The sequence below is a fragment of the Strix uralensis genome, chromosome 23 (genome assembly GCF_047716275.1).
Source record: "Strix uralensis isolate ZFMK-TIS-50842 chromosome 23, bStrUra1, whole genome shotgun sequence".
In the NCBI taxonomy this organism is placed as follows: Eukaryota; Metazoa; Chordata; class Aves; order Strigiformes; family Strigidae; genus Strix; species Strix uralensis.
In genome coordinates this window covers 7,810,168-7,838,052 of record NC_133994.1, presented here as the reverse complement: position 1 = coordinate 7,838,052, position 27,885 = coordinate 7,810,168, and the positions used below count along the sequence as shown (strand labels likewise).

General features: G+C 51.8%; 1 protein-coding gene across 11 annotated transcripts; it reads left to right on the top strand.

Moving 5' to 3' along the window:
- Window positions 1-1,001: 1,001 nt before the first annotated feature.
- ARHGEF10L (Rho guanine nucleotide exchange factor 10 like) lies at window positions 1,002-22,684 on the top strand. Of its 11 annotated transcripts, XM_074892680.1 has the most exons (31): window positions 1,539-1,779; window positions 4,729-4,770; window positions 6,501-6,585; window positions 6,855-7,040; window positions 7,167-7,194; window positions 7,993-8,078; window positions 8,206-8,289; window positions 8,561-8,736; window positions 9,202-9,318; window positions 10,109-10,217; window positions 10,559-10,651; window positions 11,542-11,648; window positions 11,875-11,952; window positions 12,036-12,215; window positions 12,438-12,554; window positions 12,648-12,740; window positions 12,988-13,161; window positions 13,779-13,924; window positions 14,271-14,285; window positions 14,459-14,643; window positions 14,737-14,852; window positions 15,040-15,167; window positions 15,257-15,357; window positions 16,231-16,352; window positions 16,627-16,713; window positions 16,830-17,059; window positions 17,164-17,318; window positions 18,822-18,967; window positions 20,364-20,538; window positions 21,440-21,562; window positions 21,650-22,684. In XM_074892680.1, the coding sequence occupies exons 3-31, from the start codon at window positions 6,549-6,551 to the stop codon at window positions 22,132-22,134; spliced, it is 3,879 nt and encodes a 1,292-aa protein (XP_074748781.1). In that variant the 5' UTR covers window positions 1,539-1,779; window positions 4,729-4,770; window positions 6,501-6,548; the 3' UTR covers window positions 22,135-22,684. The 11 variants fall into 11 exon arrangements, with proteins under 11 accessions (XP_074748773.1, XP_074748781.1, XP_074748775.1 ...); XM_074892672.1 differs by lacking the exons at window positions 1,539-1,779; window positions 4,729-4,770 and adding an exon at window positions 1,002-1,021; XM_074892674.1 differs by lacking the exon at window positions 4,729-4,770 and having other exon boundaries at window positions 1,581-1,779; window positions 6,855-6,980.
- The last annotated feature ends 5,201 nt before the right edge of the window (window positions 22,685-27,885 follow it).

Here is a 27,885-nt window from a genome sequence, read left to right as displayed (position 1 = left end):
TTTTTTGGGGCCGGGGGCACCCTATGGGTGCCAGGGAGGTTAATACGCAGGGGTACATTGGTGCACCCTTGCAAGGGGGGGGGTTGCAAATCGCCGTTGGGTGCCCGGTGCGTGTCATTCGGCACGTGGACAAACTCACCCCCTTTGCCAACGCAGCCGTGCCGGCAAACTGTGTCATCGCCAGCCAGCACTGACTCACCGGGAGGGTTAGTCCCTATACATCCACGCGGATGTATGGTGGGGCTATACAGAGCCAGCCGTGGGTCCCAAGGCCCCGCTTGTGGGTGCACCAGGACCTTGCTGCTGGGTGCTGCCTGCACCCCCCGGATGCATTTCTGCTTGGCTGCAAAGAAAAATGGAAGCAGCCTGCAAAGGGGTGGGTGTTTGGGTGCTCTTTGCTCCCTTTTCTCCTTGCTGTGGCCTTTGCAGAGCTGGTTTTGGGGTGCAACAACCCCTCAGTCTTTGCAGGGGGGCTTTAACTCCTTGCTGTGAAGTTGTTGGGGTGGGGAACTCGGGGTCGATTCGTGACTGAAATGCGATCTGAAAAACCAGAAAAAGAACTTTAATTTCCGTGATTGCTGCTGAGATGCTTTGGCTGAAACGGGCTGTGGAGGGTCTCCCCCTTCCACATATCAGGGCAGTGAGGATAAAGTCCTCTCCACCACGATGCTCGGGTCCTGTTCCTTCTTGCAGTGAGGTTTTCTTGGCAGGGCTCAGCACCTCCACGGGCAGCAATACCTGGCAGGGCAGCAATGCCATTACGCAAAGGAAAAGGTGGGTTTTTTTCAGCTGCCTGCGAGTCATCCGAAGGGCACTGGGAGATTTTTTTTTTCTTTTGCCGGGCTTGTTTGGCGGGTTTTGAACTGGAATAAACCTGGCAGCTATTTAGTTTATTTGCAAGGGGTGTTTTCCAGCAGGGCTGGGTGGCAGCAGCCTGGGTGTGCCGGCAGGTATAGCCGTGACAGGGACAGAAAACTCTTTCCCAGCAAGAAAAACACAGTCCCAAACACCGATGAGATAGGTAAGACGGGTGCATTTTGTAGTGAGGATATTGCATTTAAATAAATGCACGCATGGGGTCCTTGCGCTGCTTTAACTTGTCTTTTTTTTTTTTTTGCTGTAGAGAGTATTTTAGGGGGGTGTGGGGGGGTGGGTTTAGGGCCTGAAAAGCTGGCGTGGGGGAAATACCCTTGAATGGGGACGTGGAGCTGTGTTTTGGGGCTGCTGGCCTTGCAGCCAGTGGCTTGGATGTAAAATATCCCAGAGAAAATCCTCTTTGCCTGGATATTTTGAAAGCTCCTGCTGCAAATCCTGGGGCTGTTTTTGTACGGGCGATGCTCTTGGCGGCGAGAGGGTTAACAGGTCGCCCTGGCATACAGGGGGTTAAAAGGCAAGGAGGGGGCCAAATCCTGCTTGGGGGGGTTATTTATTAGGATTGGGGACACCAGGGGTGTAAATCAGAGCTGCTTGGGAAGAAGAAGAAGAGGAGGAGGGGGAGGCGGGGGAGATGCTGCCCAAAATCCCGGCATCCCTCGGTGCAGCCGCTGGACCGCGGCTCCCATCCGGCTGCGAGCCCTCGTCCGCCGGGATCTGGGGTGTCGGGGTGGGTGGGTGGGTGCCAGCTGGGTGTCACCCACCCTGGGCACCCCATTGCGGCCGACGGTGGGATTCATTCCCATCGGGTTAAGGGTTGGCTTTTATTTTCCTGACGTTGCCTCCCCGCCGGGGGCCTGCTCGGCCGATGCGGATACAAAGCCGGAGGAGACGCGGCCTTCCCAGGTCAGCAGAAACCCATCTCCCCTCCCCTCCTTGCCCATAAATCCATCCATCTATATATTTATAATGTATATCTATAGGTTATCGCATCCTCTTGCAGGGGGAAGAGGTCGCCCTTCGCCACCCCGCTGCTGCCAGGGCCGATCAGGGCTTTTGTTATACATATATATTATATTTTTTTAAATTGCTTTTAAATATATAAGCAAAAAGAAGAAGCAATGGGGAGGGAGGAGGTGGGCTTCGGTGCATCGAGCTTATTCTACACCCATTCCTGGCCTTTTTCACCCTATTTTCTTGTGAACTGTGACGGTTGCAAATCCCTCCTGGCTTTTCCCGGCTGGGATTTGCAGCACCTGCAGGAAACTATAATTTCTTGTGGAGGGGTGAGAGCTTCCCCCAGGATAATTTTGACAGCAAAAAATGGCAATTTTCCCCCTTTTAGTGATTTTTTTTTTTTTTAGACGTGGGTTGCATTGGGGTGTGAGGTTGCATTGCATGCTGCAAGGGGCTGAAGTCGCTGCAATTTTTTTTTCCCCTCTGTACCAGTTTATTTTTTTTTTAACGTAGTAAGTGTGTTTTAGTGAGATGCCAGGTTGCAAAGAGCAGGTTTTTGCCCCAAAATACCAGCAAAAAAAGTAAAGTGATACATATGCGGGGTAGAAAAAAAAGCAGTCGTTTATGGAGCGCTTGAAGAGATGTTTGCAAAACAGGGAGAGAAATTAAGAATGTTGGGGAGGGTGATCCCGAATTCATCGGTGTCACCACCTGATGCTGATTTCTGAGTCACTTTTCTGCCAAAATACGGTGACCTCAGAGCACTGGCAGGAGGAAAAATCACTCGCAAGGGTGGGAGAGGTTTTAATTTGGAGCTTTGCAATAAAGAAAACCCCAAAATTGTTGGAAATTTTGAGCTGGAAACACTAATGGGGAAAAAAAACCCATTTTTTTTTTAAACTTTTTTGTTGTTATTTCTGATTCAAAATTCTTCTCCCTTCAAATTTCTTTCCAGGATAGTTTTGCAGTGGGTGAACTTTGCAATTGCTTTGGAAAGCATCGAATTGGGGAGGTTTTGGGCAATAAATACGGCTTTTTTGTTGCTTTTTGGGTCTCTTTGCAAGGAATCTTTGCAGAACAGGGTCTTTTTTTTAATTCAAGTGCTATAACTCTGATTTTTTTTTTTAACTGATTCTTTTTTTTTCCCCCCTTTTTTCTCTGCATTTGCACTTCTCACGGTGTGAGCTGGACAAGGGATGGATTTTTTCCGGTTCGTCAGAGCTGTTGAAAAGGGAAATAAAAAGGAAAACGGCGGCAGTTTTCCAGGTCTTGGGTTTTTAGCTGGAATATTTGTGGGATATTTGCCCAGAAGAGCTGTTTTGAGGTGAAAGAGGGAAACACCATGTTCAGGAAAAGCTTTTCCTATAAGATGATGCCTTTTGGCAAGAGTTTATTTGAAATATAATCAAAAAATTGACTTGAATTTTGAATTTTCATGGAATTTTTTCCAGGGGAAAAACCCGCTCTTTTGGCTTTTTTTCCATGAAAACCCTTTTAAAATTATTTTTTTTGAAAAAAAATCCATCTTTTGGCTTTTTTTTAGGGCAAAACCTCCATCTTTTTGCTATTGCTTCATTCCCACAGCTTGCCAAGCCGCCCCTTTTTGCCACCTCCAACCGCAACCGCATCAAAACGCCCAATTTGGGGGAATTTTGAAGATGTGGGATAATTTTTCACCAGGATAATTTCTCTTCATTGGAGCCCTCGTTTTCCTGCACTGATGCCTTCAAATATCTGCAATTAATTCCTTAGAAAACTGGGAAATAAACTTGGCCCTTAAAACGCTGATAACACGCCACACAGACCCAGTTAGGGCTAGAAAAAACCCAAACCCTTACATTGCAGCAAATATTTGTTAAAAAATTATTATTTTAAAGGACTGGGCTTTGGGGGAGAAAGCGCTTTTCTCCAGGGACCGTGCCACTCTCCCTGGCATCCTGCGCACTGGAAATAATCTGAATTAATTCTATTTTTTGGCCAAAGTGATGGTGGAAAAACATCCAGGTGGTGAAATACGCCTTGAAACCACAGTTGGGATGTGGGACCGTCGGCTGGAGGAGTTAATGAGGAGTTAATAAGGAATTTGAGGAAATTCTTGGGAGACAAAAGCTAATTCTTATTTCTACACCTTCCCATCCCCTATAAATAGCACCAGGGTTATTTATAAGGAGAGATTTAACATGGTGGGGATGTGGAGATGAGCAGGAGGGACTCCCAGTGTAAATCCTGGCTGCAGCCCTGCTGTGATATTATGGACTTTTAAAAATTTTTTTTTTCTTGCAAACCCCTATATTTAAGAATGGTTGGTGGGATGGGGCGGAGGATGCTTTAATGAGGGACCCGTCCCCCGGGGCTGGCAGCCGTCCCCTCCAGCTGGGACCTGTCGCTCCATCGCAGCAGCTAAAAATAAACAAAATAAAGCCAAATAGTTGCCAGCTTGCTAGGCGAAGGGTCGGGCTGGGTTTAGCAGATGGCCCTGCTTCTCTGCCTTTATTTAGATCGAGCTCTATTTATTTTTCCTCCCTGCCTGTGTTGGGAGGGAGACGGGGCTGAACCGTGGCTCGTGATGCTGCCTCAAGCTGTTCACTGGTGGCAGGGTGAGGACCCAGCAGCTCCTGCAGGCTTTAAATCCGTATTTCCAAGGATATTGTATCCCTGCATCCTTCTGGGATTACATCGCATCCCTGTCTCCTCCTTGGATTATTCTGCATCCCCGTTTTGCTATCCCAGTCTGGTTTGGGGGCATCTCCCTGGTAGGGCTCGTCCCCACCAGCTTTTCCCTCATCCCACGGGATGCATTTTGCTACTGGGATGCTCCTACCCCTGATAGCAGTTTTGCTATGAAAAATTATGCAAAATAACCCCCTTTTTTTTTTTTTTTTTTTTTTTTAAATTTAGCAAGACCAAATCAAAGGTTGCGGTGGTTGTTTTGGAGAGCTGGTAAGTCTCTTCGGCGGCAGGCGTGCTTGCAGCTGGAAAAATAACCAGCCATGGGACAAATCGGGTGGATGGGAGTTTATGTCAACTGTCAAAATGGGAAGTGACCTTCTCCTGCCCTGCTAAAATCGGGACCGAGCCACAGGGCCTGGCTGTGCATCATCCTCCCGCTTCCCTCTCCAAACGCAGAAGCCATGAGATTACTGGAAGAGTGAAGCAAACCAGCGAGCAAACTGGTTTCTGGATAAAACCATCGGCATCGTTTTGCTGGGTTTATTTTACCCAGGTGTTGCTATTTTCTCCTTACTTTTGGTTGTGGGTTTTTTTTTTTGGAGGCATCGCTGCAGAAATATGGCTTTTTTTCCCTGTGGTCCTCAGGTCCATCGCATCTCCTGGTGGGGCTGGTTTTTGGTGGATTTATGGCTTGGTTGGCATCGCATCTGTAGGGATAAAACCCGGAGCTTGCGAAAGAGGGAGAGAAGGGAATCGCCTGCTCCCATGCTAATGGGAAGCAGATTAGGTGACATGTGAGAGCAGCCTTGGCTGCCAATTGCTTTCTGTTTTGAGGGCCAGGAAAAGAGTTCAAGGAGAAAAAATAAGTGTCTCCAGGTTCTCCACCCCCAAATAAATCCCTATTAATGTGTTTATGGAGGCTCGTTGCAAAAGTGGCTGGAAGAGGATATTTGTGGTGGTAATGCAGGACAAGGAGGGGAAGAAGAGGTTTATTTTGTTTTTTTTTTTTATATCTGGGAAGGGGTTGGATGGGTTTTAGCTCAATGCTTTAGGGGGGATATTGCAGCGGGACGGGGTTGGGGTTGTTGAGCACTTTGCAGCCTGGCTGGGTTGCAGCATCAGCTTGTGCACGTGCTGTGATTGCAAGTGGTTTATAACTTGCTTTCCAGGGATAAATGCAAATCTGGGAGGTGATCCCAGACCTCAACTCCCTCCTGCTGTGCTCTAGACCTACATATATATATATGTATATATATACACGTGGGCCTGGAGCTGTATGACTGGCTGCAAACCCACGTGGAGCAGGTGCACCCACGCTGTGCTGCAGCCCCGAGGGGTTTTGGTACAGGAGGAATAAAGAGATCTTTTATTTCTGGGATCATCCAAGGTCTGTGCATCCCCTATATCCACCTCCCAGGGGACATGAGGATCCAGATGAGGGAGAAATGGTCACTGGGTGGGGGGGGGTCACAGCTCTTTGGAGCAGGGTGGTGGCATCTGTCATGTGCCGGTTGCTGCTTCCAGCAGGACCAAATTAACAAAGTTTGGTCCCGTTTTGCTCGTTGCAGCCTCTCAGGTGTCGTTTCTCTCTGCTGCATCGTCCCTTGGGCATGGGGGGGGGTCCCTGCTCCGTCCTTCCTCTTCCTCTTGGCGACCTTTCAGGGCGTCATGCCGGGCGTCTCTGGTTACCAGAGCGGATGAGCCATTGATCGAAGGAGGATGCTTGGTGCTTCCCACCCTCCGAGACCTTCAGGCTTGATGCTCGGAGCTGGATTTACCATGCAGGGGCTGGATTTGCCATGCACAGGGTGGATTTACTGTGCACGAGCTGGATTTGCCGTGCCAAACTGGGACCTGGGAGCAGCTTTTCTGCTCCCTTGCAAGGTTTTGCTGGAGCTGGATCCATCACACCTGGGGTCTCCCCACATTGCCTCCTCTCCTGGGGATGGATTTAAGGGGCTGATCTCCCCTCTCAACCCATTTCTCCTTCTCTCCTGCAGGAAAGCCTCGGGGAAGGGCCCAGGCAGAGCATCCGGACCCCCCGCGCCATGGCTTCGTCTGAGCTGCCTCCCCCCCCTGCAGTAGGTACTGTCAATCTGCTCGAGCTGTTTTGTTTTTTTTTTAGGGGGGGGGAACCCACCCTTGGGCAGCAAGTGGGGTGCATCACCTAGGGGCATCCCACACATCCCCATTGGAGCCTCTTGGGGTTGTGAAAACACGAAGGGCTTGTTGTATCTTGCAGTTTTTTGGGGGGATGCTCTCTTCTGTCCCCTCCCCTGCATCCCTCCATCCCTCTGGGGTACAGCAGCACCGCGTGGGGGGGGGACACTGAGTGACAGGGTTTCTGCTCGCAGGTGACCATCTCGCCCCAGAGACCCCCAGCACCCTGCCCCACGGGGAGGAGGACCTCGGCGAAGCCTTTGACTTTGAGGACAGCGAGGAAGAGGAGGAAGAGGAAGAGGACTCGGCGGCCGAGCCAGGTGGTGAAGCTGTCCTCCGGGCACCCCCTCGCAGGCGGCGTGCTGCCAGCTCCGGCGTCGGTGAGGAGCGCAGGCGGGGGGTCCCCAGTGTCTCTGATGTCCCCACTGTGCCCTTTGGGTGCCCAGGGTGGCACCACTGTAAGTCCAGACGCCAACGCTGTTTCTTTTTGCTTTTTCTGTCCACAGACGGGCTGGTGCCAGAGACCCAGGAAGGGTATGTGGGGTTTTGGGGGGATTTTGGGGGTTTTGAGTCACTTGAAGGAGAAAGCACAATTTTGGGGTTTGTGCCCCCCTCTTTGACATGTTGCAGCCTGGTGCTGTGCCTCAGTTTCCCCAACTTCTCCCTGTTGCTTGTGAAAGGGGCTGCAAGCAGCAGAGCCCTGAGGTTTTGGGGTGCAGCCCTGGGGATCTGTGGAGGCTCTGAGTACCATCGGGGTCTGTCATTAAATGGGTGGTGGGGGCTTCCTCCAGCCCCTGACTGAGGAGATGAGGGAGAAACCCCCTGGGATGGGTATTTGAAGGGGACTGGTGTTTGCCCCAGCTGCAGATTTGGGGGGAAAAGATGCAAATGTGGCTGGAGGGAGGGCTTGTCCCCCCCCAGCAGAGCATGCACAGGGCACAGTGAGAGGGGCAGGACCCCCACCAGGGTTGGGGACCCTCTCCCTGTGCTCCCTGATGCTGGCGCATCCTCTTGCCCTGCAGCGGCACGCAGACTTGAGGATAAAAAAAGCCATTTTTGAGTCTTTAACATCATCCCTGTGTGCATTGCCTGGACCCACTTAAAAAAGCCATCGTGACCCTAAAACCCAGGACCCCCCAAATCCATGAAGAGCAGAGATATGATGGGGGGGAGGGGGCACAAATACAACTTTATTCTGTGCTTGTGAACCCAGGTAATAGGAACTGGGGGTGATAGGGGGTGAGGGGCTTGGGTGCACCCAATCCTGGGGGATTTGCACCCAGTCCTGGGGGGTTTGCACCCTGGGGTGCTCTTTGACCCCCTTCCCTGCAGGCTGCCAGTGGGGGTGAGCAATGGGGAGACTGGTGGAGACCCCCACATCGGTGCCCAGACCTGGAAGAGGAAAAGCAGCCACCAAGGTGGGTTAGAATGCCAGAAAAAAAAAAAAATCCCTGCCAAGGTTTGGGAAGGATTTCTCCATCCTGGCTTGATCCTTGGGTGCTGACCTGTGAGTCCCTGGGGGGGGTTTTTTTGTCCCCCACAAAGGTGAGCGCTTCGAGTTCCCGGCAGTGGAGGATGATGTGATCTATGACGATGTCCCCTGTGAAACCCTCGATGCTGAGCAGGACGGTAGGGACAGACCTTGCCCCTCCTCCCTGCTTCCCCAGGGACCACGAGCCCATTTTCCAGCAGGGCAAACTGAGGCACACTCTGGGAAGGAGACGCTCATCCTAGAAGAGGATGCAGAGGGAAAAAAAACTGCTGGGATTTGGGAGAGATGAGGACAGATGCGTTCCCAGAGGGGTTGCAAGACCCTGAGGATTTGGGGCTTCTCCTGTGGGTCCCTGGGGCAGGGAAATTGCCTTTCAGGAAGGAAAAGGAGCTGGTTTTTGTTTGCTAGGCCCGGGGACGGATCGCAGCCTGATCTACGAGGAGGTGCAGCGTGGAGAGGGGCCGCGGGCAGGCGAGGATTTGGGCTGGAGCTCCAGTGAGTTTGAGAGCTACAGTGAGGATTCAGGCGAGGAAACCAAGCCAGAGGCCGAGCCAGCCAAGCAGCGGGCATCCTTCCAGCCCAAGGTAACACTTGAATTTATGTTTTTATTATTATTATTTTCTTTTTTTTTTCCCCCTGGGTTTACTTGTGTAAAGGCACCAGAGCATCAAGCCCAGCTGCTCCTGCAGATGGTGAAGGAGAGGATGCTGCGGTTCGTGGGGTCACCCAGTGCAAAGCCAGCCCGAAACCTTGGGGGTTTCATTTCTTTCTTGTTTTTTTTTTTTTTCTTCCTTCCCCTTTTTATTTTTCCCCCTTTCCTTTTGCATTTTGGCATTGCTGGAGCATGACTGCTGCCTTTCCCTGCGCTTGCTCCCTTCCCCGCTCGAGCAAAGCCAGATTTTTGGGAAGATGCTGCCTGTACTGTGCTGCTTTGGGATGATTTCTCCTCCTCTTTTTTTTTTTTTTTTTTTGCTGCTTACCTGGATCTCTTCTCTGCCTTTTCTCGCCTCCTCTGCCTTCTCCTCCTGCCTGGTTTGCTTTGGGCTCAGCTTTCTCCAGACCTGAATAGACTAAAGGAGAGATACGCCAGGACTAAGAGGGACATCCTGGCTTTAAGAGTTGGGGGGAGAGACATGCAGGAGCTGAAGCAGAAGTACGATTGGAAGGTACTGTCCCTCCTCCATCGCTTGTCCCTTTCCCCCCACATTTCCCAGGGAGGGGAAAAAAGCCCTCCTGGAGTTTATCCAGGCTGAATTCATCCCATTGTATCCCCAGAAGAGAAAAAAGTTGAGTTAAGCACCGCAAAGCTGCATGTCCATCTGTCTTGCAGCTCCCCGTCCTCCAGCTGCCCAATCTATTTGCTTTTTGGGTGTTTGTTTTTTTTAAGGGGCGTTTGGACGAAGCGAGGTTGCCCGCGGGATAGATGGATCTGAGAAGTTTTTTCCCCTGATACAGGGTGGAAATCAGGTGGGGAAGGAGATTCTTGGGAGGTGTGCAAAGTCATTCCCAGCCCCAAACCATCCAGGCCGGCAGTTTATGGTCAGTTTGGGCTGGGAAGGCAACGCCAATGTCAGCTTGGGCTAAAAATGCTGCGGTTTGAGGTGTGAAAGGCCAACACCCCCCACCCTTTGCTCTCTCACACGTAAAGCCCTGACTGCGAGGAGGGGATGGATGCACTTGCACCTCCCTTCGCTCCCTCATCTGCTTTTGCTGCATGCTCCTGCTTTGCCCGCACCTGCTTGCCTGTGGCCGTGTCCCTGCAGAGGAAGGAGAGATGCTGGAGCATCCTTCTTCCTCAGCCACGTGTCTCCTCTTCCTCCCCGTCGGGCTGTGTGAGAAACCAGGGATGATGCTCGGAGGGCATGACCCCAAAGGGATGTCACTGCTGTATCCGGACCCAAAACGGGGTCCTGGTGCTGCCTCGAGCCTCCCGGTCCCTCTTGTCCCCCTGCCCAGATGACGCAGCTGATGAAAGCGGCCAAAAGTGGCACCAAGGACGGTTTGGAGAAGACCAAGATCGCGGTGATGAGGAAGGTGACATTCCTACACCGGAAAGAAGCGCCGGGTAAGTGGGGAAAAACCCCACCTTGCTTTTGAGAGGAAAAAAAAAAGTCTTTTTGAGGGCCTTTTTAAAAAAATCATTATGAATCCTTATGGCTTTCAGCTTTTCCTTTTGCTGATTTATTTTCTGCGTTTTAAGTTCTTTTTTTTTTTTTTCTTCACTCTTTGCATCCCTGTGTAAGCTCTGTCAGTTCAGCTTGCTCCTTGCTCCAAGCACCTTTTGGGAGCAGGACAGTGACCCCACCACGCCAGCACCAATGGGTTGCTCCCCTTGGACACAGAGCAGGATCTGCCCTGAAATACCGATTTTTGGGGTGTTTTCCTAACCCTGCTGCTGTCACGTAGGGGATGGGGAGCGGAGGAGGAGGGCGGTGGAGGCGGAAAAGCAGCCACCTGCCCGCTGGAGCTCGAGGGTCTCCCTGGAGCATCACGGGGGAGGTAGGATCCCGGCGGGTGGCCTCGGCCGGGGCTGCCCGGGGGATCCGGCGTGTGTGTCCTGGCCTTGCTGCATGTCCCCAATTCAGCTTAACCTTGCAGGGGTGGGGGCTTAAATGCTTTTGGGGGTTCCCAGGGGTGCTGGAAGGCATCCCATCCCCAGGGTGCTGCAGAGCATCCCATCCCCAGGGCATGGAGATGGGGAGAAGTAGCTCGAAGAGCTGGCAGCCAAGGGCCGCGATCCTCCCTGCCAAAATTAGGGAAGGAAAAAGGTCACCCAGCTGCCAGCGCCCTCCCCTCCAGCCTGGCCGGTCCTCCCTGTTACCGGCTGTTTATAGGCGACGGGGATGGGGCTGGGGTGGCCGTAGCGGGGCGTTGCGGCCATGTGGAAGAAGCGGCCGTCCCTGCATTGCGAGTCCGCCTTGGCTCGCTCACCCTCCTCCTCCTCAGCTGCTTCGGCCTCGGGTAAGGGATCGCCACGCTGCCCGACGGGTGCTCGCCTCTCTCCTTCCCCATTTTCTTCTGCGTGCTGCTTTTGGCTCCTTTTTTCCCCATTTTCCCTGCTTGTGCCCACCCTTGGAGCGAGGACAGGGGGCTTTTCCCCCAACCAGGGTGGCTTTTTGGGAACGGGGACCCTTTTTGTCCCCTCACCGCGGGGAGCTGGCTCGGTCTCTGCTTGCAGCCTGACTCATGCTGGTGTCCGGTGACAGTGGCTGGGGCTCCAGGAGGGACACACGATGCTGGGAGGACGCTGGGGTCCATCTCTGGTCGCAGCTCCAAACCCAAATGCATCCCCAGCCAAGCAGTTGTTGGGGCTACGGGCTCTTCTTTAGACCCAATAGAGTCTAAAATTGGGGTTTTTTTGGCTTTTGGTTTTGGTTTTTTTCCTGCAGGGGACTCGGAGGAGGAGGACACGGGTTTTTTGGAGGTCACTGTCTCTGACATGAAGCACCCGCCACCGGAGCTGGGCCCCATGCCCGAGGGACTGAGCCCTCAGCAGGTCGGTGTGGGGTGGATTGGGGGTTTGGATGGGGGTTTGGGGAGGGAGGGGCATGGCTTCCCCTTGGTCCCATGATTGAGCAACCAGGGAAAAAAGGCGAGTCAGCAGAAAGCGATGCTGCCGTGTCAGCACTTCTGCAGCTCGCTGTGCCTGCATTGTCCCCCCCACCCTAATCCCATTACTCAGGAGTGGGGGGGACCACAGCTGAGCCCTGGCATCGTTGCAGGTGGTTCGGCGGCACATCCTGGGCTCCATCGTGCAGAGTGAGCGGAGCTACGTGGACTCCTTGAAACGCATCCTGCAGGTGGGGGACCCCCTGTTTTTTGGAGGGGGTTCTGGGTGGGGGGCAGGGATGCGGGGATGCTGATGCACCAGCATCTCCCACAGGATTACAGGAACCCGCTGATGGAGATGGAGCCAAAGGTGCTGAGCGCTAGGAAGTGCCAGGTGGTGTTTTTTCGCCTGAAGGAGATCCTGCAGTGCCACTCCATGTTCCAGATTGCCCTCGCCTCCCGCGTGGCCGAGTGGGACTCAGCGGAGAAGATTGGGGACCTCTTCGTGGCCTCGGTAGGAGGAAAAGTCAGGGGATCACCACCAAACTTCCCCCTGAACCCCTCTTGATGATAACAGGGGGGGTTTGGAGGATTTAAGTGATGCAGCCCCAACCTGGGGTACCACCAGCATCCTCAGCATCACTCCAAAAATACACGAGCACCCCCATGCTTTGCTGACCCCCCCTTTTTGGGGGAGCCCCATGCCATTGTGGCTCTCCTTCTGCCCTCTCCCCAGTTCTCCAAGTCGATGGTGCTGGACGTCTACAGCGACTACGTCAACAACTTCACCACTGCCATGTCCCTCATCAAGAAGGCTTGTCTCACCAAACCTGCCTTCCTCGACTTCCTCAAGGTCAGGAGGACCCAAACGCGGGTGCGTGGTGCTGCTGGTCACCACTATGGATGAAAACTCCTCTTTTTTTTTTTTCTTTTCTTCCCCTTGCAGAAGAGGCAGATGGCCAGCGCCGACCGGGTCACGCTCTACGGGCTGATGGTGAAGCCCATACAGAGGTTCCCTCAGTTCATCCTGCTCCTGCAGGTAGGTGCGAGGGGTACCTGTACCCACCTTTGCACCTTATTTTTTGCAGCCTGGGTGCTGCAGGAAAGGGTTTAGCAGGGGACACGTTTCTGGGTTGGCAGCTTGGTTGCAGCTTTGGGGACCATCCCAAGGATCATCCTCCAAGCTTTGATTTTGGAGGTGCTGAAAGCACTTCCAATTGTAACGTCCCCAACGGGGCTGATTTTCCTGGGGTGACTTTTGCCTCCCATCCCTTCCCCCACCTCAGGACATGCTGAAAAACACCCCCAAGGGCCACGCGGACCGCCTGTCCCTCCAGCTGGCCCTCACTGAGCTGGAGACATTGGCAGAGAAGCTCAACGAGCAGAAGCGCTTGGCCGACCAAGTCGCTGAAATCCAGCAGCTCAGCAAGAGCATCAGTGACCGCAGCAGCCTCAACAAGGTGCGTCCTTCAACCTCACCTCCTCATCCTCATGATGGGTGGGTTTTGGAGCTGGTGGTTGAGCTCTGCAACTTCCACCTTCCTCTCCGCATCGAGGGTTTCGGGAAGCCAAGATCCCTGTTTTCTCTGAAAGGATGTTGAGTGAAAACAACGCTGGAGGCTGGCACAGGGAAATTCCCCTTCAGGCAAAAGCAAGGACGAGCTGCTTTGTCTCATGTGTCTGATTTTGCAACCGTTGGTGGAAAAAACCAACCTTAAATGAAGCTCTTGCGACACATCCTGGGCTGGGCATGGCCGTGGTGGCAAAAACTGCAGTGGGGCACCCGCCAGCCTCAGCCCTGGGATTAGGATTTAGGGCCAGAGGATGAAGAGAGACCCAAAAGGGGCTGTGAAGGGGCCACGTTGGTCTTTCAGGGCTCTGCTCTCTTGGTGGTTGGATACATAGGGGGCAAAGGATTTTTTCATCGTGCAGCCTCAAAGCATGTTGCATGTCTGCAGAACTTGGGGCTGGTCAGAGGAAAATCCTTGCAATAAGGGAAAAGGAACCCAGATTTTGGGGCAGGAGGCTTGTGGGAGCCCCCAGGCTGAGCCCCTCTCCTGCTCCATCCCCTTTGCAGCTGCTGAGCTCGGGGCAGCAGCAGCTCCTGCTCTGCGAGACACTGACAGAGACGGTGTATGGCGACCGGGGGCAGCTCATCAAGTCGAAGGAACGGAAGGTTTTCCTGCTCAATGACATGCTGGTCTGCGCCAACATCAACTTCAAGTACGTGCTGATGGCCCCAGACCCCAAAATCACTTTGCAAAGCGCTGATGTAGCGACCTTCCCCCTTCCCCACCTCAGTTATTGGGCTTAGTGGGTTTTTCTGTCTCTACCCCAAGGACTTTTAAAACCACCTCACCTTGTTTCAGAGGGAGAACCCACCTGGGTTAGGGTTGCTTTGCCTCCTGTTTTGGCATGCCTCCATGCAAAGCCTCCATCCCCTGGTGCTGTGGGGTCTGGGAGCCTGCTGGAACCTCAGGGCTTGGTGGAGGTTAATGCTGCAAATGGGAAAAACCTTTCTTGAGTTCCTCATAACACCTCTTTATTAATTGTTTTTCCCCTCTTCCAGGCCAGTGAACGCAGGGTAGGTGCTGAGTGTGGTCTGCTGTGGTTATGTGCCCCACGTTTGGGGGTGCAGGCATGGTGTGGGGTTGCAAATGGGGCCTGGCTTGCAAAATGCATTTTGCAAGGGCTTGCAGGGCGAGCCATGGTGCCTGCTGATTTATTTATATATATTTTTGCATCCTCCCTCGGCAGAGGCCAGCTGGAAATTAGCAGCCTGGTGCCCCTGGGTCCCAAATACGTGCTGAAGTGGAGCACGGCCCTCCCGCAGGTGCAGGTGGTGGAGGTGGGGCAGGAGAGCGGCGCCTACGACAAGGACAACGTCGTCATCCACAACGCCGGTGCCAAGAAGCACGCACCATCCGGGCAGGCTTCGCACAGTGAGCACCCATCCTTTGATCCAGCGTTGGGCTGGTTTTGGGCTTGGATGGAGCACTCTCCATTGACCTCATTTCTCCATTTCTCTACTCAAGATAAAGTCTACCTGGGGCCACCGCGGCTCTTCCAGGAGCTGCAGGACCTGCAGAAGGACCTGGCGGTGGTGGAGCAGATCACCCTTCTCATCAGCACCTTGCATGGCACCTACCAGGTATCTACATGCCAAAGCGTGGCCAAACTCGTGATTTGGCTAGAACCAAGCTTAGGCGCTTTGCAATGACCATGCGGTTCCTTGGGGACAGCTGGATATCTCATCCTCGTGCGCCCCACGGATGAAATTTGGGGATGATTCAGGCTTGTTTTGGAGGCGTTTCCATGATTTCTGACTTTTCCCCCAGAACCTGAACATGACAGTGGCTCAGGACTGGTGCTTGGCCCTGCAGAGGATGATGAAGGTGAAGGAGGAGGAGATCCACTCCGCCAACAAGTGCCGCCTCCGTCTCCTGCTGCCCGGGAAGCCGGACAAGTGAGTTTGTGGATCATGGGTGGGTTCTTCCCACCCTGGGGAGGAGGAGGCTGAAGACCAACCTGGTGATTGTTTCTTTCCCTACGCAGGTCTGGCCGCCCCATCAGCGTCATGGTGGTCTTCATCACTCCAAACCCCCTGAGCAAGATCTCCTGGGTGAACCGCTTGCACTTGGCCAAGATAGGACTGCGTGAGTAGCCCCGCGGCGCGTTGTTTGCCATCACCCTTGCTTTGAAAAGCCAAAATCGGGAGTGAGGGGGTGGGGTGTTGCATCGCTCCAAGCATCCTGACACGAAACGGAGCAGAAATTCAGAGCAAGACGATGGAGAACATTTTGGGGGCTTTCATGCTGGAAATGATGGGAATCAGTAGTTCTGGCTCAAAATACTTTGCATTTTGCTGCTCTTGGGTGGCATCTCCAGGTTGGCATCGTGTGGTGATGGATTTCTGTTGGCTCCCGTGCTGATGGTGTTGGAGCTGACCCGTTTTCTGTGAAATAGGATGAATAAGCAAGGGAGGAGCCATCTCTCCTGCTGTTTCCCTATTCCTATTTAACTCCACCAGCCACTGCAGCACAAAAAAAAAAAAGTTTAATGGAAGAAAAAAAAAAAATCATTTGAAATCCTATTTGAGTGTTTGGATCCCCCCGGGCTGGAACAATTTTTGATTCTCTTGTTTTTAACAGTTTATGTGGCTTTTTTTTTTAATCTGGGATGCCTAGGGGATAATCCTGTATCCATGAGTTAGAAATGAAAACACATTAAAGCCTAATGTGAAGAAACACATTAGGGTGTATTTTTTTTCCCCTTATATATAAAACTTATGTGTTTTTTTGGGGCTCTTTTTGCCACTGCTCGAGGCGGTTGCTTGGCTGCATGCTGCGGTGGGGTGCAATAGTTTGGAAGAAAGGGGAGAGTTGTACCCCAGGTCACCAGATGATGGTGGTTTGGGGTTGGAGATAAAAGCCCTGCACCTCAAATTACTAATTTTGGGGTCCCATCAGGGAGGGGAGGGATGCTGGGGGGGTGTCTTGGCTGTCCTTGATTACCTCTGCTCACTGCAGGGGAGGAGAACCAGCCAGGCTGGCTCTGTCCTGACGAAGACAAGAAGAGCAAAGCTCCTTTCTGGTGCCCCATCCTCTCCTGCCACATGCCTGCCTTCTCCTCCAAGGCCCTTGATCTGCAGGTAAGGGTGACGGCCAACCTCTTCAGCCCGCTCAGTACCTCCTTCCCCTTTACATCCATCATTTTGGGGAATAAAGGCAGAAATCCTATGGTGGATGGACCGGGTGGAATGGCCAAGCTGGTTGCAGAAATTGGTGCAATTCACCCTGGAAAACTGCAAAACCAAGCTGGGCTGGGGCTGGATCCTGATTTTTGGGGCGTGCACCAATACCCTGCATGCATTGGGGTAATTTGGGGGTGTTGTGGACCCCCCAGTACCCCCGTCTCTCCCCCAGCTCGGCGCCGCAGTGCACAACCCCGTGCAGTCCTCGCTGCTGGGCTTCTCCGCCGTCAGCACCTCACTGCCGCAGGGCTACCTCTGGGTGAGCAAAACGGCCCCAAAACGGGGCAAAAACTGCCGGGTTTGGGTCACACTGGCTGCAACCCCCCTCTCCAGTGCTTGTGGCTGGTGCTAACACCCATTTTCTGGTCCCCACAGGTTGGGGGGGGACAGGAAGGCGCAGGGGGGCAGGTGGAGATCTTCTCCCTCAACCGCGCCGTGCCGCGGACGGTGAAATCCTTCCCGGTGGCTTCGCCGGTGCTGTGCATGGAGTACATCCCCGAGGCGGGCGAGGGGGAACTGGCAGGCACCCAGGAGCCCCGACCGACCACCGAACAGCCGCCTGCATCCCCTCATCCCACCGTGTGCTTGGGCTTACGGGATGGCAGGTGAGCCCTCATCTTCTGCATCCCTCCCTCGGTGCAACCACCAGCACCAAACCTCGAGCACCGGCACAATCTCCTGCATCTCCTCCTCCCTCTTCCCTCCCCAGCATCGCGGTCTATGGCAGCGTGGACACGGGGACGCAGTGCTTGTTGACCTGCAAAAGCCCGGGCATGCAGCCTGTCCTCTGCTTGAGGCACAGCCCTGAGTACCTGTTTGCGGGGTTGCAGGATGGGACCGTGGCTGCCTACCCCAGGAGCAATGGTGAGGGCACCCCCGTGCATGCTTTCAGACAGGCTTTTTGGTGGGACACCCTAAAAACCATGGAACAGGTGGTTTTTCACACTAGCAAGACATGCTGGCTGATAAAATGGTGATAAAAGCACCATTTTTCATTTTTTTCCCCCCATTATTTCATCCCTCCCTTGCAGCCCAAGGGTAAAAAAAAAAATAATTTTACATTGCCAGGATGAATGCAAGAGGTTTTGGGGAAAATATGTGGAAAACCGTCGTGATGAGGGGTTGGTGCTGCAGCAAAGGATTTGCTCGGAGGGTGGTTGCGCTCAGGGGCTACAGGAAGAGTCCACTGCCGGGATGCACAAGGACTCAGAGCTTTTGGCTTCAAAAGAATCACCTTTTTGGTACTATAAACTGAGCTGACCCCCTCCAAACCCCATCCGTGCAAAAGCCCTCTCATTTATTAGCTTGATTTGGGGTTTATTTTCCCTGGCTCCAGCTCAGGCCAAGGCTGCAGCTTGCTGAGAGCCTTCCTCCCCCGGGGACTCCTCGCCTGGGCTGTTAAATACCTTTGCTTCATCGCTAGAGGGTAGGAAAGAGCCTCAAATAATGTGTTGCATTGGCCTATTTTTGGACAAAACCCCTTATTTGCTCTGAGATACCCTGCAGCGAGCAGCACCCAAGTCAACCCAGAGCCAGTAAAGCCACTTAAATTGCATTTTGGGGTGCTGCGTATCCCCTTTCCCACCTTATAGCAACCGTGCAAACTAATTAATAAAGTGGCTTTAATTTAATCTCGATTGCATAAATGCACGTCGAAGGCAGCAAGCTGCTGGCAGGACTGCGGGGTGGGGTTTTTAATCTTATCCCCATCTTTTTGGAAGGAGAAAGCTTTCCCAAAATAGCTCGTTTTTACGTGAAAATTAGGATTTGCTGAAAGGCAGCTCGGTTGCAAACTCCTGCTGATGGGAGCAGAGGTCCGAGTGCCCAAAGGGCTCTTTTATCCCTCTGATCCTATGGTTTTATTTTTAAAAAATTGCATTGGAAATAAGAAAAGGAGAGCAATTATCTATTGAAGTTGCTCAGCCACTGCTGGTGGCGAATTCATCCAAATCCAGATTGGATGCTCTTCACAGAGACACTCCAGATCGGCCCTGGATGAATCGGCTCTGGAGTGTGGCTTCAAGAGCAAATAAATTAAAAAAAAAAAAAAAAAGGAATTTTTGGCTTTTGCAGCAAGGAACATGCCCGAGCGTTGCAGGTGGCCAGATGTCTGCTGCTATAAAGCTGTTTGTACGGGGGCAAAGGGGCTCTGCGGGGGTTGAAGTTGGGGGTGTGTCCTCCCCCCATTCTTTTGATTGTGGCATTAAGGTGCTTGGAGGCATCCTGGGGACACGAGGGGTTTGCAGCTGACCCCAGCAGCCATTTTAGGGTGGTTTCAGCTGCATCAAAAGATGCTGCTTCTTTTTGCTGAGCACCTTTTTGCCCTCCCCATCCCCCCCTGGCTCCATCCTGGCATCTCTGCTCTAGGGGGGCTGTGGGACCTGGCGGAGCAGCCCACCCGCCTGGCTGTGGGTACCAGCCCCGTGCGAGCTCTCCTGACGCTGGATGAGACCCTCTGGGCCAGCTGTGCCAACCAGGTCACCGTCCTTGATGCCACCAGCCTCTGTGCCCAGGTAGGGAGCATCACCAGGACCCCTGTGCTGCATCCATGGGAGGCCACAGCGTTGGCTCTGGGGGGGTCACACTGGTTTGAGCCCCAAAAGATGCACAGACACATCCCTGGCTGTGCAATGCCCAAACCAACCTTTTATTGCTGCTTTTTGCTGCCTTTCATCACTTTTGGGTCCCTTCCCCCTGATACTGGGTCACAGGAGGAGGATGCCGAGACATCTCCCGCAGCTGCATAAACAGGGAATGCTGAATAGTTCCTTTTTTTTAAAAAAAAAACCAAACACCTTTCTCCCACCTTTAATTTTCACATTTAGTGCCCAAACTTAGTTTGCATGTATTAGCTGTCGTAAATCCAGCCTAACGGCGGTGCCGGGGATGAATAATGCATCAGGGACTGGATTCGTTTTCCATCTCTGATTTTATTTATGACAGGAGCCGGGTGGGAATTTTTGCAGAAGAAAAGTAATGGGGGAGGAAAAACAGGCAGGGGGAGGATGCTGGGGGATGGTATAAATAGCATTTGATGGTCTCGGGTCTGCCTGGATGGGACCAGTGACTTGGGACTAAACCACCAGGGAATAAACCCCATGTGGGGTGGGGAACAAGGGGGAGATCACCTAAAAGTCTCAATCCACCCCCATTTTGTACAAGCTTTTGGGGGGGATGCTCTATGCTGGTCCTCTTCGGGAAGGGGATCAATACCCCCTCCTCTTTTTTGTTTTTTCCTCTTTTCCTTTTTTTTAATGTAACTCAAATTTTGAAGTAAAAAAAGTAAGGTTTCAAAGCCATAGGAGAAATGAAGGTGAAGTTGCTTCATGCAGGTTTCTCCCCCAGTGGTTTAATCCTTCGATGCTAAATATGAGTTTTTATTTTGGGAAATCTGCAGCAGGGGTGATTTTTTTTTTTTTTTTTTTGTGCAAAAAGGTGTTTTTCCTGCAGTTTGCATCCTGTGTCTGATAGGAAGATGCTCCAGCAGGGAGCTTGGGAAGCAGATGGACCAGTCTGTGATCCCCAAATAGCTCTTGCAGGGGGGCTGAGCTTTTGATTGCTGATTTCTAGGGTAGGAGAGAAACAGGAAGGTCTCGTCCCATCTTGGGATGGATTTTGCAGATGTATCTGGTCTAGTAAATGAGTCTTAAACAAGAAGAAAAACCCTGGAGGGGTGGGAAAGGCTGTGTTATCCAAAAACACCAACCCAAGAGGGGTTTGGTGATGGGTTGGTTTTGGTGTCCTCTGCCCAAGCCAGAGCTGGTGAGGAGGGATGAGACCTCAAGGTCACTCTGGTCCCCTCCCTGTGCAGCTTTGCAGCCCTAAAGCAGCTCCTGGAGAGAGCCTGAGCTAGCAACAATTTTAGGGAGCAACCCTTTGATTTCCTTCTTGCAATTCCCCTTTCGGCAGCAAACCTTTGAGGCCCACCCGGACGCGGAGGCCAGCGTCACACACATGATCAAGGCGGGCAGCGGGGTCTGGATGGCCTTTTCCTCGGGCTCCTCCATCCGCCTCTTCCACACCGAAACGCTGGAGCATCTGCAGGAGATCAACATCGCCACCAGGACCACCTTCGTCCTCCCGGGTGAGCTCCGCTTTCCCCCGGCTCTTAATTGTGATTAATGGGCAAATCGGGGCATCACCCCATAGATGTGCTGCTTTGCTTTATGCGCCCCATCTGTGCACCCCGTGCTTACACAGGCGTGTGCATCCTTGCACCCCATCTTTGCACTGCGCATGCATCCTTGCACCCATGTGCATCCCCATTCATGCATCTTTGCACCCCATCCCTGCGCCTCTCTTCATCCCTATGCGTGCGTCCTTGCACCCGTGCGTTCATCCATGCCTGCACCCCACTGTCACTGCCCCGTGCACCCCCTTTTTCCCAGCACCATCTCCCAGCCGCATCTTATCCAGCTCTTATCCACCGTGGGTTTGCCAGGTTGTCTCCCCCCTTGTTCCAGCTACCAAGCAACATAATTGCATAATTAGTTATAAGCACGATACTCATGTAAGTCACTTTTTCTTTTTTTTTTTTTCTTAGGGCATGTTAAAATATTTATCACTTCCTTTTCTTCCTGGGCGAGTGAGCGTTGGGTATTAATGCGTTTTTGAACTTGCGCTCCCTCATCCTTTTTAACTCGACAGGTCATTAATAAAGTCCTCCCGGAGAAACTGGAGTTGTATCTCCACAGATATATTGCTTCGCTGAGTCCGACGCCGTGCAGCGCTAAGTCCCGGCGATAAAATATTCATTTGCCATTAGAAGTCTCACTACTTCCCCCCCCCCCCCCCCCCCCCTTCTTTTTATTTATTTATATTTGTAGCGCGCTCCCTGGCACGGAGACCTTTGTGCAAAGATGCTGCTTGGTTTTGGGGGGAGCTCTGGAGTGTGTTTCCCATGAAAAATGCACTGGTGGTGGGTTATCTGGGAAGATGCTGCTGCAAAATCATCCCTCACCCTCTTTTTTTCCCCCTTCTTGCAGGTCAAAAACATGTCCGTGTCACCAGCCTCCTCATCTGCCAGGGTTCGCTCTGGGTGGGCACCGACCAGGGCATCATCGTGCTGCTGCCTGTGCCCCGCTTGGAGGGCATCCCCAAAATCACAGGTGAGCACCCAAAAAACCCCATCCCTATGTGGATGCAACCTTATTTTTGGGCTTGTTTTTAGTAAAGCCACTCTTTTTTTTTGGCAGGAAAAGGCATGGTGTCCCTCAATGGGCATGGTGGCCCCGTGGAGTTTTTGGCGGTGGCGTTGAGCACCCTGGCTCCCGACGTGCTGAAAGGCGACCAGGAGGAGGAAGAGGAGGGTCAGGAAGAGAAACCCCCTGAACTGGATGGCCCCCCACCTCGGGAAATGAGAAAAAAAGGGATTTTATTACAGTATCGCCTCCGATCCACCTCCCACCTCCCGGGGCAGCTGCTGTCGGTGCGGGAAGCGCCGGTCGGTGGCACGCCGGCGCACACCGAGGAGGACGGCTCCATCTATGAGATGGCCGACGACCCCGACGTCTGGGTGCGGAGCCGACCCTGCGCCCGTGACACCCCACGCAAGGAGATCTCCTCGGTGGCCATCATTTCGGGGGGTCGGGGTTACCGCAACTTCAACACCGAATCACCGCGCCGGGGCAGCGATGCCGACAGCACCCTGCTCATCTGGCAGGTCCCACTGATGCTATAGCACCCCAGGACCCCCCCCCACCCGGCACCTACCTCAAAAAGCCACCCAAAAGCTGCCGGGGGTGGTCTTGCACTGGGTGCAGCACCCTTTATTTTTTTTAAGGAGGAAAAAACTGAAAAATGAGCTTTTTTTTTTTTTTTTCCCCCCTGAAATCAGCTTTGTGCATGGGGAGAGGGGAGTTTTTAACGGCAGGAACAGTGACCTCCCTGCGGGCTTTGGAGGTGCTGGCTCTTTGGCCGAAGAAGTCTGTGTGTCTGTGTGTGAATATCTATATATATATATAAATATATATATAAATATGATGTATATTATTACCTGTATAAAGAAGGAATCTGTATATATTGAGGCATGTGGAGATGCAGAAATAGTGGTGGGAGCACTCAGTGGGTGCCAGCTGCTCCAAAACAGGGATTTTGCTGAAATAGACATTTTTTTGACTGTGAATCGAGGATATTTGGTACAAAAATCCCCTGTTTTGGGGAGCTGAGTACATGCGGTTTCTGGAGGAAAGGAGATTTTGGGAGCGTGGAAATAAATCCTATAGGAATCAGTGTGTTTCCTCGCAGTATTTTATCACTGGGTTTGGCTTTGGGTGCAAATGTTTTCTTTCCCTTGCTTCGGTGACAGCATCCCAAGGGGTTAATATACGCCCTTGGAGCTGTACATCCTCAAAAAGCAATAGGAAGTGCCAAAATGCCCTTTTTCCCCCGCAGAAATGATGCAGGATGGAGGGAAAATGGGCAGGAGGATGTAACTCATCGCCTGCATCTCCGGCACGTGGAGTGCTCTCCATCCACAGCGGCAAATCCTGGGGCCAGGGAGGTGGAAACTTGTCCGAGGACTAAATCAATTTATAATGTGATCCTCTAACTGGCTTCAATTTGATTTTCATTTGTAGCATTACAATTATCAGATTGATATTCCCGACCGCTCAACCTTGAAATGGGACGGCGTGGCTCCTGCTGCCGGGGAGCGAAGATTATCCGCCTTGCACCAATTTCTGCGTATTTTTCTAATTAGCCATCAAATGTGCTTTGCTAGGTTTTTCTTTCTTTGCCCTTAAAGTCTTTTCTGATTAAGTTTTCTCCTCGTCTCAGCCGTGTGAAACAGCATGAAGAGGGTGGCAAAGTCTCTGGACCAGCCATGGGACACGCCGCAGCCGAAGCATCGTGAGCATCCTCACGTGCATCAGTGATGCCTGTGGGAAGGGGGTTGAGGAGCTCGTGGCTTTTTCCACCTGTTTTTCCTCTTTTCCTTCGTGCTTTTGCCACCTTTAGGGGTCAGCGTGTGGGAAAGCAGCTGGTTCTCAAGGGATATCACTCCATGACAGGGTAGGGCGTTCCCACGCTATGTGATTGCAACCGCACAGTTAAAAAATAATTCTGTATGTAATGCCAGCCGTGGAGTTTGCATTGTATTTAGCAAAAGGATGTTATAAAATCAATTTGTGGGACCCCAGGCACTGTCCCTATGGGCTCACCAGCCACTGGAGCTACAGTTTCAGTTGAAATACCCCAAAATCAGGATGCTACACTGAGCGGTGCTGCTGCTTTTGAAGCCTGGAGGAGATGCCACTGCAGATGTTTTCCCCCCGTGCATGGCCTGACGGCACTGGGAGTCTGCTCTACCCCCTTAGATTTATTTTTTAATTGTCCCAAATTAATGTCCTTTAGCTGATGAAGATGTTTCTTGTTCTGCCTGCTAACGGTGGGTATCGCACTCCTGAAAGAAGAGGGGAACCATCAAAGGGGTTTGTTGCTGCCACGTTAACGAGCCATGTTATTAACCCAAGTACAGTCTGACCCCAGTCCCACCCCGTTTGGGGACAGCCCTGGGCATGGCCACCACCTTTTTCTATGTGCAGGTGGAAAATCTTTTCTGTTTCAACCACAAAGTGCATTAAATGCAAATATTTCTATGCTGGTGCCCCTTAGAAGATGCTTTTGCAAGATTTGAGCCCCTTCCTCCTCATACAAGCTGTGGATGGGTGTCCTCCACCAAGACTCATCTTCCCACGCTTCTGCTTCTTCTTATTATTGGTATTATATTTTTATTTTTATTTATTATTTCCCTTTTCACTCTTTTTATTCCCTGTATCGATCCCTTCCTCCAGCCTCATTATCTCGCCCGGATGCTAATGTGCCAGGGCAGCCGGTGAGCTTGTTGCAGACGATGTTTGCAAACACCCAGCAAATGCTATTTAGCAGAAAGCTGTCTTTAACGACTGTGATGACAAAAGGGAATATATAAAACCCCAGGGCTCTGGTTTGGGAAAGATGATTTTTTTTTTTTTTTGCTTATTCTCTGAAAGATGCTGCCTGGGGTTGGGGGTGGGGGCTGCAGGGGGCTTGGGGCAGTCCTCTGGCTTCAGAGAACTTGCTGAGGGGGGTAGTTAGGACTTAAAATGGAGATTTTTTTGCTACCTTGAAGGGCTAGAATTGGTTGGGGGGTGTTGTTTTTTTTTTTCTATCAGATGTGTTTAAGGAGAAACAGGCTCATGACCCTTGTCCTGGGGGGATGCCTCATGCTCAGAGCATCTCACATGCAAGCATCCTTGTAGTTGCTTTTGCAATGGTCCACAGAGGAGGAGAAGAGGCTTTTGCTGTGCCAGCATGGCCAAACCCAGGTACAGACAATGGAGAGCTGCTTCCATTGTGCTTTTAACCCCTAAGGATGCAGAAGCCTCCACCCAAATCAGGCTCTTTGCAGTTTAAATTATTCTTTCCCACTTTCCTCCATCCTCTTTGGTTGCCACCAAGTCCTGCCCAGACCTTGGTGGCCGATAGCCTTCAGCCCTCATCTGTGTTGCAAAGAGGACAGAGAGCGATGGCTCCATGAGCAGCCCTTGTCCTAAAACGCCTCCGAGTGATTGAAAAGCTCCTCCTGGTTTGGGCTGGCTGGTGGCCAACACCACGTGGCTCTCACTGGCCAGGGGATTAAAGATGTTCCAGTCGTGCTCCTTGCTGAAGGTCAGGGGATGAATTATGCTTGGCTATGCTTTCCACCTTGGAGTGAGGTGTAGGTGGGCATAGGGTCATGGATGTGCTGTGGTCCAGGTCCTGTGGTGGGACTGTGGCTTGGCCACCAGACTGGAGGGCGGTTGTAGGCCCTCAGGATGAGTTCTTGCTGTGGGAAAAGATGGGGAGAGCTAGGTGGGGTCCCTTGGCTGTCCTGGAGAACTGCTGTGGGGAGGACATGTCCTCAGGGTGTGCCGTGCTGATGTGTCTCAGAAGTGCCATGGTGACATCTCTGAGGGTTGCCGTGGTGGTATGTCCCAAAGGTGCTGTGGTAGCATGTCCAAGGGTTTCCATGGTAGCATGTCCCAAAGAGGTGCCCTGGTGGCATCTCCACAGATGTGCCATGTTGGTATGTCCCAAGAAGGTGCCTAGAGAGGATAGACATGCCAGGCTGTGGTTGATGGGACCTCTGTGGCTTTTTTCCTCAAAGAACCTGCTCTGCAAACTGGATGTCCCACTGCAAAGGAAGAAGCATGGCTGGAGCAGCCGTGTCCTTCAAGCAGATGGTGCCTGCATGGGGAATAAGCTGGGTTATGAGGTGCCTGAGCTGGCTGCAGCCACAGGAGGAAAAATTTCCTTTATTCCCTGATATTTGGGTGTGAAAATCAAATCTGAAAGGTTTCTAGGAGGGGTACGTGGTCCAGCCATGAACTTGCAAAGGGAAAGAAGCCTCGCTGTGCTTTCCCCCCCTGCTTCTTCCCCAGGAGACTCAAGCAAAGCCCATTCCCTTCCTCGCTGCCCATCATTCCCCTCCGTCGCCTTTAATCAAGACGGTTTGATTCCTCATGGATTTTCCCCCCTCCTCCTTGCAAGCTGTGGGTGGAAAAAAACATAGAAATAAATTTATAATAATAATAATCATCATAATAAGCAGCGTGGGAGCCCGGGGGGGAAAGGAGCAAAGAAGAAATTGCTTTGAGCTGCAAAGGCAAGACCGCTCTGAAGATGGGCTCGCTTGAGAGTTGGGATGAGAAACCTGCCTTGAAAGGAGCAATTAAAAGAGGAAAGCAATTAAATTGCTGCAGAAAAGTGGGGTGCAGGAGCTGGGGTGGGATGGAGAGGGCTGGGGGTCTGCACTGGGTGCTGCATCCCTGGCAATGTTCCTTGCTTCTGAGTTTGGGAGCGCTCAAATACTGCGTGTATATGCATTATATATTTTATATCTATACATATATATATAAAATTATATATGTGTGTATGTATAAATGTGTATGCACGGCAGGGTAGAAGAGTATTATTTCCATGGGATGAAGTTAGGGTCTTTCTGAAGGTGTTTGGTTATTAAGTCCTGAGGAAGTGTGGTGACCGGAGGGCTTCCGAAGTGGAAATTATTCCATCAAACACAACAAGTGGCTGCCAGGCGGGATGAAATAAGCTTTGCTTAAAAATAAATACTTGACAAACCAGACCCGATCTGTAAATGTTTTTCTTGCTGCAGCAAGCGGTGAAGTCCCTTGGGTTGTTTCCTTCCCCACTCGGTGGATGCCACCTCCTCGAGCACCCTCTGAAGGATGGTATTTCCCCCTTGCTGGGCATGGAAGGAATTTAGGGATTAAGATCTTTGCTTGCTATTAAAATCCTTTCTGGTTATATTTTTTTATTATTTTTTTTTGCTTTTTGCGTGCCCCCTCTCTAGGCTATAGGACAGCGGAGGCTCCACTTTCCCCTGTCCCTTTGCTTTTGGGGGGTGCAACCCCATCTCTTTATTTTCAAGGGTCTCTTCGCACTAATTAGACCTTAATTACAGCAATCAATTCATCTTGGGTCTGGTTTTCATCCAGTCCCTCTCCCCCATCCTGCCCAGGGCAAGGAGCCCGGAGCTGGTATATACACATCTATAATTATATATATTTATGCAAAAACCTCCATTTGGGATGTATTCCTCCAAAATTCACCAAATTTGGTGCAAATTCTTCAGGATCTGCACCCTAAACCCCCCTTGGGCTGGGCTCTGCAGCAACAGAGGCTCCAACCTGCTTTTTGCTGCAGTCGTGGTGGTAAGGACATTGTCACACGTGTGGTCCGCACGGGGAAATGGGGATTTGGGAGAGGTTTACATGGGAACCAGCTGTTTTTTTTTTTAAAAAAAGCATATCTGAGGTGTGGTGACATGTGTAAAGCAGTGCTAGAAAGGCTTATGCAGCACTACCTCCCTCTCTATGTATATAAATATATATGTCCCATGGCCATAATGCACAAATGAATAGGCTGGTAATTGTCATTTCCAAGCAGAAGACCTCAGACAGACTAGTTTAACTAGGGGAAAAAAAATTTAAATCCTTTTTTTCTTATTTTTCCTGCAATGGGAGCTCTGCTGAACAGGAAGAAACAGCATTTTCTCTCCTCTCCCTCATTCTCAATCTCATAAAAATAGGTCAGGAAAGTTGCAGCATCCCTAATTTATGCCCTCGTCCGGCTCCTTTGGCGGGTCACAGCCCCGACCCCCCCGAGCTGTTCACACCCACCGTGTCTTCCCTACCGTAACTCAAACTGCAATGATTTAGCCAAATAAAATTTCCATCTGTCGAGGACTTTTCGGGAGTTATTACCAGCAATAAAACCCATGTGAGGCGAATGATGTATCTGAGGGGTAAGTGCCTCCATTACAAGCAAAAGTGACTTTTAAATAAGGTTATGGGCTTCCTTATGAGCCTGAAAAAAAAACATTTTGGATGCCCTGTAAGGGGCATCCCCTAAATTCTTGGAAAAATCCCACTGGGAATAGCTTTCCCGG